The sequence below is a fragment of the Eumetopias jubatus genome, unplaced genomic scaffold (genome assembly GCF_037043125.1).
Source record: "Eumetopias jubatus isolate StellerSeaLion01/CBP00866 unplaced genomic scaffold, mEumJub1_p1.0 scaffold_16, whole genome shotgun sequence".
NCBI lineage: Eukaryota > Metazoa > Chordata > Mammalia > Carnivora > Otariidae > Eumetopias > Eumetopias jubatus.
Window position 1 is genome coordinate 37,029,262 of NW_028274822.1, and position 10,633 is coordinate 37,039,894.

At 38.5% G+C, this 10,633-nt stretch overlaps 1 protein-coding gene across 1 annotated transcript in view; it reads right to left on the minus strand.

Annotated features, from left to right (window-relative positions):
- ELP2 (elongator acetyltransferase complex subunit 2) overlaps positions 1 to 10,563 on the minus strand; it is a 48,352-nt gene extending 37,789 nt beyond the window's left edge. Inside the window, exons 1-5 of the mRNA XM_028098327.2 lie at positions 10,403 to 10,563; positions 7,775 to 7,853; positions 5,013 to 5,083; positions 1,451 to 1,607; positions 1,105 to 1,182 (exon numbers count right to left, since the gene is read on the minus strand). Coding sequence (XP_027954128.1) covers positions 1,105 to 1,182; positions 1,451 to 1,607; positions 5,013 to 5,083; positions 7,775 to 7,853; positions 10,403 to 10,540 — 523 coding nt within the window. The 5' untranslated portion in view covers positions 10,541 to 10,563. The remainder of the gene's footprint in view (positions 1 to 1,104; positions 1,183 to 1,450; positions 1,608 to 5,012; positions 5,084 to 7,774; positions 7,854 to 10,402) is intronic.
- Positions 10,564 to 10,633: the final 70 nt, after the last annotated feature.

Sequence of the window (10,633 nt, forward strand, 5' to 3'; positions counted from 1 at the left end):
TCTTTTCTCAATACAAATATCAAATCATGATGTTGTACACTTAAAACTAATATGTCACTTACACCTCAATTTGTAAAAAAAAAAAAAAAAAGCAGGTCATTAAATACATAGTTAAAACACTATGAAAGATGAGGCTATAAAAAATTCACATTACCGAAGGACAGCAGATAAAATAAGGACTCTTTTTCTAAGTAAATGTAAACAGAAGTGTGTTTTTCAAAGATTTCCTCACTTTAAATCAAGTAAAAAAACTCAATGTGGATGGGAAGAAACTAAATTCTCTGTTACAAAGCCAGGATGTATGAGTTCCTCCTATCGGGGAGCCCTCACACAAAGTGGGAGCATCACATGAAACGGTGGAGTCGCAGTTCCTGCTGCGGAGGGCATTGGAGGCTGGGGGCTTGCAGGCCTGCCTCTCTCCACGAGGTATGTCCTCCAAGCAACTGAGGTGGCAGAGATGGACCGACTCCCACTGGCCATCAACTTTGTGGAGGATAATTAAAGGTATAGACAGATGGGTTTCATAGCAAAGGGGAAAACTTTCTGTTGGGAAATTTTAAGTGGTCTTGGGCAAATGGTTATTATGCAGGATCTGAAGAGGCTCTCATCCTCACAGAAATGTTCATAAGGGACATCTTCAGTATTTTTTCAACTTATCCTAGACCTTCACCTTCAAAGGGTTAACTTTCCCAAATTAGATCTACAGATGTTGATAATATATTTGATAAATAGCAGTATCAATCCCAAGTACATATTAAATCACTTAAATTTTCAACAGCTATCAAAATTCTTAACACTTTCCCTTAATTTTATGTTCTACACAAAAATCATTTGAATACTGAAAACAAAAAGTACACTTCTGGTGAGCATAGCATAAGGTACAGAGTATTAGAATCACTATGTTGTATACCTGAAACTATTGTCTAATGTAACATTTTGTCAACCATACTTCAATTTTTTTAAAAAGTATATTATCCATGTTTCAACTTGTTTCATGAAAACATTTAGATACGAAATTAAGACCTAATGTTTCTTTTAGGTTCTGGTTGTATGGAAATATAAAAATATATTGCTGTTTTAATGTATACTTAGCAGGATACTCACCATCAGTATTAGGCAAGTAAGATAAACAGAGAGCCAGAGTGAATCCATTTTCAAAGTTCAAGGTCTGAAGGCATGTTACTAAGAAATAATAAAAAACACCATGAACAACTAACTCTGAGCTTATCCATGCAGAAAGGTTGGGTAGCATCATCACAGCCCCGGGTGCAGGAAGGGATAAAAGAGGTCAATCCTGAGCCCCCAATGACCATGTGAATTTAAATTATCAACCTTTAACATTACAGAGAACAAAATGACTTAAAACACCAAAAAAAAATGGTATGTATGTTCTCCTGTCACTCATTTGACAACTACTATTTCATATGGGTTATAATGTCTCTAAACCTACCTTCTGAACCCTTTTTAGACCAGATTCGAACGGTAGAATCAGAAGCTGCAGAAACTATCAGTGTATGTAATTCAACATCTGATGCCCTCCTCTGGTAGAGAGCATGCACTGCATAAACAGGTCCTTCATGGCCTTGGAGATGGACCGCTTTTAAAAGCTATATCAGAAAGAATTGACAAAAACATTATGATAAAAAAGGAATTAACCGTTCCATCTGTGTTTAACTAAAAATCACAGAATTAAAGTTACAGTTAAAATCCCTAACCCAGAATGCATCCTTTCAAGTTGAAGAGAATGTAAACTTCAGAGAAGTTGGTCTGAACACAGTAAGGACACACGAACGTGAACAGCCTTTGACACAGCAATTTCCCATCTAAGAATCTACTCTGAGATGCTAACCGCACTAGTGTAACAATAAAAGACAAATGCAGAAAGACATTCATCACACACTCTTTATAACAGTGAAAAATTGCAATTAACCTAAAATTCCTAATATGGAACTGATTAAATTATTGTAGACATACACTGTACCCAATGAAAAGATAACATGGAAAGACAACCACAACATTGACACCTTTGAAGACTACAGCCAGATTTGTGGAATGTTCCTTCTTTTGGATTAGTGTGATATTTCCTCATGATTAGATTCTGGATATACATTTTAACATCATTACTATCCGCATGCATCATGTCAGGAAGCACATGATATCACTCAGTCCCAATTTTAGTGATGTTAACCTTGGTATCCTAGTAGAGGTAGTGTCTGCCAGGTTTTTTCACTGTGAAGTTAATTTTTTTGGTGATACTATGTGAGATTATACATTGGAATTGGGTAAATATTCTATTCTCCATCAAACTTTTACCAAGTACTTTTAGCATACACTCATACTTGCCTGAATCAAGTACAGATAGAAAATGAAAAAAAAAAATGGCAAACAGAACTAGGAAATCCCATTTGTTTATCAAGTTTACCTGCCTGCCATGCAAAATTATTCACTATGGTATCATTTCTGCTATTTTAGGTATACTTTTTAGAGTTCAAAATGTGTGAGATTCCACCATGTCCTATGAGAAGTGTCTTCTATGATCTGCTGTCTACTGAAATAGAGGGGCCCCTTCAATGCCTGCTCAGTTGTTTTCACAGTTAAGCAAAACTCTGCCACTCAAGATGATTAATAGTTATGTATTAGGATCTGTACACTAACTTCCTGTAATCATTGACCTTTGCCTTCTTTGAAAAATCATTTTTAAAAACTCAAGTACAGTATAATCTCTTTTATGTATAATCATACACACAAAAGAGAGAGCTAGAACAACGTTCATTAGGATGTTAACTCTGTTTTGTACTTAATTTTCCTTCTTTACACTTTTCTGTATTTAAACTTTTATCACGAGTCTCTATCATTACTCCCTAAAAGATTAAATCTATTGAAAGTACTCACTTTACATTTTTAAGCAGGGTTATGTGTCAACCATCAGAGAATTTTAAAAACTCAAACAAAAGAAACCTCTCAAGTTCACCAGCTTGCTAAAAAACAATGCTCGATCATCAGAGACTCAAACCTCTCATTATACCAGCTTAGAATTATTTCCTTTTATCAGAGGTGTGTGTTGAGCTCCTGTGTACATGGCAATGCATATGGAAAGGAACCTGTAAGTCTCTAAGGTTTCCATGTGTGGACCCTTCCCCTAAATCCTTATTCCCTTCCTCCCCTTTTATGCCTTTTACCCTCCTGCCGTCCTCCCCCCTGTCTGCCTTCACATTCTCTCCTGGCCTCTAAGTTTGCTGTCTGCCATCAGATACTTGTTCAGTCCTCCCTACTTACAGAAGTGTGAGGCAACACTGAGGAAAGAGTTTTGCAAGTATCACCTCAAAATCTCAAAAATGAGTGCTCAAATCATTCTCTGGATTCCTCTGCCAAGATCGGTCCAAACGGGACTTAAGTTTGTTACACTCCTCTTTGCTCTTATTCAAGTCTAGGTACTTCCAAAATCCCCACCTCCACATCTGCCCTCTCTTTCTGAGGACAAGTCTAGATGTCTGGCCAGCAATTCAAATGACATGTCTATAAGTAAATTCCACATATTCCTTCCTACTTCCCTATTTTTCTTTGTAGAAGCACCTTTCTCCCAGAGCCTGAAATCAGAATCCCACTATTTTTAATTACTCACTCCCCTAACACCAGCTCCCACTCCTGTGATAACTAGTCAATGTCAAAATCATCTTCCCTTCAAAAACACACCCCACACTGCTTCCTTCATATTTTTTCCTACTCTAATTTGGCACACTGCTATCAGATTAATCTTCTTTTGACACTCACATTCTTCTGCTTAGAAATTATCAATGACTTCCAAATGCCTGCTAATAAAGAACAAACTCTTAAAGCTGATATTCACATTGCCACACAATCTTCTCCTATTGTATGTACTTAGTATCACTGCCTACAATGAATTACCTAGGAACATTTCCAAAACTATGGTGTTCAGAGTTACAAGGAATGCTAAGAGATTTAAAAGAAAAAAAAAATTCAAACTTGAAAGAAATTTGGAAAATGCTAGTTAAATGAAGATACTCAACTTTCATCCATGTCAGAACTCTGCAGGGATTTCACTATACTCATGGTGCACTGGGACTCTCTAAAGAAGGTATAGGATATATACCTTAGGTATATACACCAAAGTTATTTCCCAACCTTGATTGCCCATAGATTCCTTTTTTCACATAACTTCTTGAAAGATGAGTAATTCTCTGAACAAACTTCAGAAAACCCTGCCCTAAGGACATCTTAGGCTTTGGTTAAGAACTGGATACTGCTGAGCAGGTGGTCTCCTTTACCACCTGAGCTTTTTTATTCATGCCATTTTTCCTACCAGGAATTCTTGCCCCTTAAATTCCTCCCAAGGAAACCATCCCACACTTTAAGACCCAACTCAAAGGCCACCTCTTAAAACTCTACTAAACTCACAGCACCATGGTTGTGGTACAGCAAGTTATAGCACATATCTATGGAGCTACCCTTGTACTTTAGCTATTCAAGCACATTTTGCCATCAAAACCATGTACATGAATCATAAACAAGATTCTGCCTCCTCTTCATCTTCTGCATGACAGATGTTCAAATGTCTAACACGCTTTTAATCTTTGCTTACAACTAGAAACAACCTAGTGTCCATCAATAGAGATCCATCCATAGTCAGCAGCACGTAATATAACATTACTTAGAATTAGGTACTCTATACCGACATGGTAACAGCTGTCCTATGAACACGGGCAGTGTTAATTTTTGCTATCACTGAAAAGAGAACAAATGGCCCCTGTAAGTGCAGTCTGAGAACTATTCCAAAGAGATGGGAAATTCACAGAAATGAATGACAGCATATGAATATGAGAACAAATATCAGAGGAAAGGGTACAGGGCATGTGAAGTACAGAAGATATAGGATCTGGATTACTGATAAGAATGAAGCAACTTCATAAAAGAACACAGCAGATATGAAAAAAAGAGCTGAAAATAAAAGCAGATATAAGTTATTTCTTATAACTATAAACATGTTTACCCACCTGATTATTCTCTATTTCCCAGTGAATCACTTGATTATCAGATCCTCCAGAAACTAATTCGGTAGAAGAAGCTGGAAAAAATTATATTTCCATAAATATTTTTATTTTTTCCCAGCTATTTTGAGAACTTTCAAAGCTATAGAAAAGATATAAGAAAACTCATATACCCCTTACCTAGACTCACCAACTGTTAACATTTTACCACATTTGCTTAACATCTCACTTTCTCTATATATGTATATGCATAGACCTCTTTGTTTATGGCAAACCATTTAAAAATAAGTTGCAGATATCAGGACCTCTGACTGTTAAAAACACTTTTTCATCTATCTCCTAAGAACTGGAACATTCCCCAAAACCACAATACAATTATTGTATTCAACAATTTTAATTGTTGACACAGCATCATTAATGTAACATATAGTCCATATTAAAATTGCCCCAAATTGTCCCAGTAATGTCTTTTATACCTTTTTAAAATTTTGAATCTAAGGACCACACATTGCATATTTAGTTGTCATATCTTTTTAGTCTCCTTTAATCTAGAATAGTTTCCCAGTCCCCCTTTTTTGTGACAATCAGAGTCCCAGACAATTGTTTTGCAGAATGTTCCTAATCTGGATATATCTGGTTGTTTCCTCATGTAAGATTCAGGCTAAACACTTTTGGTAGGAATAACATATGTGAGATATTATAGTCAGCTGCTGTTATCAAGTATATGACATATTTTTAAAATAAGACAAATATTTCAAAGTAGTTTTTTTTTAACCATTTACAACTTCTTGTTGATAACAAAAGGATTAACAACCAAAAGGGGGGTGGAAATAATCATATATCACTTTAGTTTGGATTTTCCACTTGTTCGTTTCTTCTGGCTTATGTGCTAGATACTTAGGGGAAGTGGTGGGGAATTGTCTAAAGGACATTAGACTTGTAGTCAGAAGTCCCAGGTTCATGTCCTAACCCTAGTGCCAGCCAGCTGTGATATTAGGCTTTAATTACTTCATACATCACAGAAATTAAGCCATTTAACTACATGACTTTGGAAATTACTATAAGGAACATAAAAATAATGTGTTAAATTTTAAAATATGAAGTAGTATTTTTTTAATCTTTTTAAGTAGGCTCCACATCCAACATGGGGCTTGAACTCATGACCCTGGGACCAAGAGTCACATACTCTACTGACTGAGCCAGCCTGGCATCCCTGAAAATATGAAATGGTATTATTAAAATGTTATGTTCACTGATACCTGGGTTAAGAAAAAACATCTTAATTATCTGGTGATAGAGCCCCAATCTTGGAGGAAACCAAACCTAATAGTTATAGATTACAGTGAAACACAAGCAATTCATTTCATGTAACCTCACTTTTAAAGGGAAGATAAAATATACTAGCCCAAATTAATATTCTATAATAAATCCCTATACAGAAATTCAAGTAGTCTGATGTCACTTGGTGGCAATTAATATAATTACAATTGTGCTTTAATATCTGCACCAACAGCCACTCTTTCTACTGTTTTTACTGACCTAACATGACTAATCCTACACTACGAAATGAAATAAGTAGCTTATTAAACTTTTTTTTAATGTCAGAGATAAAGTCATGGCAAAGTCTTACTCGTTCAGAAAATTCTGCATTTGCTCATGGCTCAGAATGCTCTCAATAAATGTTTATGGAAAGGAAAATAAAATTAATTCAGAGTCCATAAGAATACCACAGTAGGTATATATAAGACATCTGAGGAAATTCCACAGGATTTCAGAAGCACCATCTAAAAGCAATATGTTAATTAAAAGTTCTTGACTCAGAGAATCTTAGAGATAAAAGAGACCTGGAGATAATCTAGTCCAGTAATCCTCAATTTTTTTGGTATCAGGATTCCTTTACACTCTTAAAATTTTTTGAGAACCCCAAAAGCTTTTGTTTATATGGACTATGTGTACCAATATCAACCACATTAGAAATTAAACCAGAAATTTGAAAAATACTTTTTTATTAGTTTACTCAAAAATGATGACGAACCCCATCACACGTTAACATAAATAACATTTGTGGGGGGCTGGAGGGGAAATCCCTATATTTTCCAAAACAAAAAATTAATGAGAAGAGAGGCACTGTTTTACATTTCTGCCAATCTCTTTAACATGTGACTTTATTAGAATACAACTGGATTTTTGTATCTGCTTCTGTACTGAATCTGTTGCGGTATGCCACTGTGTACGTGAGACAGGATGAGAATGAAAACTGTGAATAACTTCTTGTATTATTCTGAAAATAATTTTGACCTCACAGGTGTTGTGAACCTCTAAGGTCACCCAACCAAGTTCAAGCATTTACTTTTCAGGTGTTACTAAGGTGAAATGGGGTGAACAGAGATGCAATGTCCTGCCTAAAAACGCAATAGCTTGTCTGTGGCAGAAACAGATCTCAAGCCAAATCCTCCGAATCCCAGCCTGCACCCCAGCACCGGCCCTGCTTACAGGCTTTCAGTCAAAAACTGTGGACAATGGAGAGGGTCTAGCCAGAGTCAGGGGCTGTATCTACCCTCATCCTAGGCACTGCTATGTTATCCATGGTGTAGTTCTATGGAGTACAGCTCAGATATTTCACTAGGCATCCTGTTTTTCTTGTTTTCCAACTGCATAATATCAGATAAGCTAATGTTAAATTAACACAACTGATAAAAGAAAAAGGACTAATAATACTTTATCAGAAAACAATTGAGATCAGCTTTAACAACTAGATTAATACTTACAACCATCTTGGTTACAAATCCACTGTACGCAATTGACTCGAGCAGTGTGACCATTCAGGTTGGTAATAACAACTCTTTTCTTTACAGAAGAAAACACCAGTTAGTAAATTACAATTTATCCCACAGAGGAATTAATAAATTAATAGAAGTCAGTTATCAGTGGTTTTGATGCCAATAAAGTTCAGGATTACTTCACACCAAATCACCTCTCTTAATTCATAAACTTTAAACCATCCATTCACTCTAATGTGTGTCTGCGTTTTTCCACCACTCCACAATTCCTATGTCCTGTGCTCTCAGCACACTGAGCTCTCCGATCTTCATCTGCTGGCTCCTACTAATCACCTCCAACCCTCTCTACTGGAGAGCCTGCCTTGACACCCCAGGCTAGACAAGGTAACTCTTCCTTGTGCGCCCACAGGTCTCAGGGCCTACTTCCACCAAGTTTACACCAATCTGAGGGCTTTACTGAGCAAAAATTCCTCAATAGAGGAATTCACAATTACTGGATTCAAATTCATGACTCAACTTTGCATACCATGGTTGATCAGGTGTTGGGTCCTTCAACCTTAATGATACAAAGTTACCAAGCCACAACTACTTCCTCCCTCAAACAGCAGATCCTTTCAGGGCCTATAGCCAATTCCCAGCAGCTTCTGAGACTATTGCTTTCAGCAAAATCCCTCCACACTTGGGCTTTCTTTACTTCCCACACTGGTGATGATATTAATTCTCTGGCTACAGTGCCTGCCTCTTCAGAGCCCCTTTCTCTACTGCCAATAGCACCAACTTCCTGTTTGCTTATATGCCAAGTGAAATTCTCATGACGAGAAAAAAGTATGCAAAGTAAATGTGAAAAAACTAGTATATTTCACACATGTTATTTGAAGTTGTGGAACAACTTAATCAAATTTCCCTGTCTCTCTCACTAGATTAAGAATTCCTTGATGGTCAAGAATTATTACCCATTATCTCTGGGTCATCACCACCCAGTCCAAGGCTAACCCATTGAGGGTCCTCAAAAATTTGCTGAATATCGGGGCGCCTGGGTGGCTCAGTCGTTAGGCGTCTGCCTTCGGCTCAGGTCATGATTCCAGGTCCTGGGATCGAGCCCCGCATCGGGCTCCCTGCTCCGCGGGAAGCCTGCTTCTCCCTCTCCCCCTCCCACTGCTTGTATTCCCTCTCTCGCTGTGTCTCTCTCTGTCAAATAAATAAATAAAATCTTTAAAAAAAAAATTTGCTGAATATCACTCCAAAACTTTATTTTAGCATCTGACATGCTCTTATTCCTATATTTAATTAAGTGCCCAAACAGCAAATATTTAACAAAACAAAATCCTTACTAGGCCCAATATACTTTTCTGGTAAGCTAAAATCCCCTTACATGACCACCAAGCTATCATTAGAAGTAAAAATGTAATGGAAGACACAGGCACAAATACATTAAATGGCTGTAGAAAGATGGGCTTCTACAGCTGAGTCGGCCCTTGGCTGACTGACTCGGTAAAGTTTACGGTTGGTTTCGTGCTTTCGTGCTTTCTCTTGCCAGTTAAGAATGCATGGCAGTACTTGGAAACAGAGATGGCACGCAAGCTCAAGACACGGAAAATGAGTATAACTATTTCATATATAAATTTCAATGTGAAAAGGTTATAAAAATAATGAGATTTTTAATCAAACTAATAAAGCAGTACAAGAAATACAGATAGCTATTTCCTGCACTGCATTTTCATTTCTAGCACTTTTTTTTTATAGTGAGACTCTTTTTGAGAAGCAACACTAATTGTATCGTCCAAAATCAGACAATGAGAATGGAGTCAATAACAACTCTGGGAAGAATGCAAAAACTAGGGCGCCTGGGTGGCTCAGTCGTTAAGCCTCTGCCTTTGGCTCAGGTCATGATCCCAGGGTCCTGGGATCGAGTCCCACATCGGGCTCCCCGCTCAGCGGGAAGCCTGCTTCTCCCTCTCCCACTCCCCCTGCTTGTGTTCCTGCTCTCGCTGTCTCTGTCAAATAAATAAATAAAATCTTAAAAAAAAAAAAGAATGCAAAAACTAGGCACTTTAAAAGTTGGGTAGGTAACGCACTAAGAGAATAATCAACTGACTGGGTGAAATTCAGGGAATGTGTAAGTCCTGCTTTATAACTACTGCTTAGGTCCCTAATCCCTTTGACCTTTACTCCAACAGCGCCTTCTTTAAAATGTCTACTCCCAAAGCCAAAATAAAAGTGATATTTCTTTGAAACTCAATACAAGCTTATTAAATAAGTCTGAAGGAAAATGCAGAAATGAGCACCTGTGATTATGGCTTTCATCCATACCTAAATTGCAAATCCTTTAAAACCCAAACTAGTTAACAGTATGACAGTCCCCACGGAAGGCTTCAGAAAAGGTGGTCTTTCAGGTGGGGTTACGTGGGGCTAACAGGCCACTGGCAGGACCTGGTGATCCCAGGCTGTCGCGGCGTGCGAGAGGACGAGGAGTGAGTCCAGCGCGTCCATGGGAGACTCCTCACCCACATACCCTCCCCGCCGCTCCGCAAGAGCGTCCACAGTCCGCCCCGAGCGCACGCAGAGGATTGGAAGCCCCGAAGAACATGGAAACGGGCGTCCGGCCACTTCTCCTACCTGAGGGTCATACAGCACCACGGAACAGGACGTGCCGAAGGCCAAAAGTCCCCCGGGCCTGGAGCTCCAGCTTAGAGCGCCCCGCACCCGGTTTGGGCAGCAAAACACGTGAGTTAACTCCAGCACCGGCGCAACCATGCTGCTGGCTGGGCCAAGGCCGAGACCTGGGCGCGCACTTCCGCCCTCGGAGCGGAACTACTCGCGCGGTCGCCTCTCCCGCTGGCGTTATCC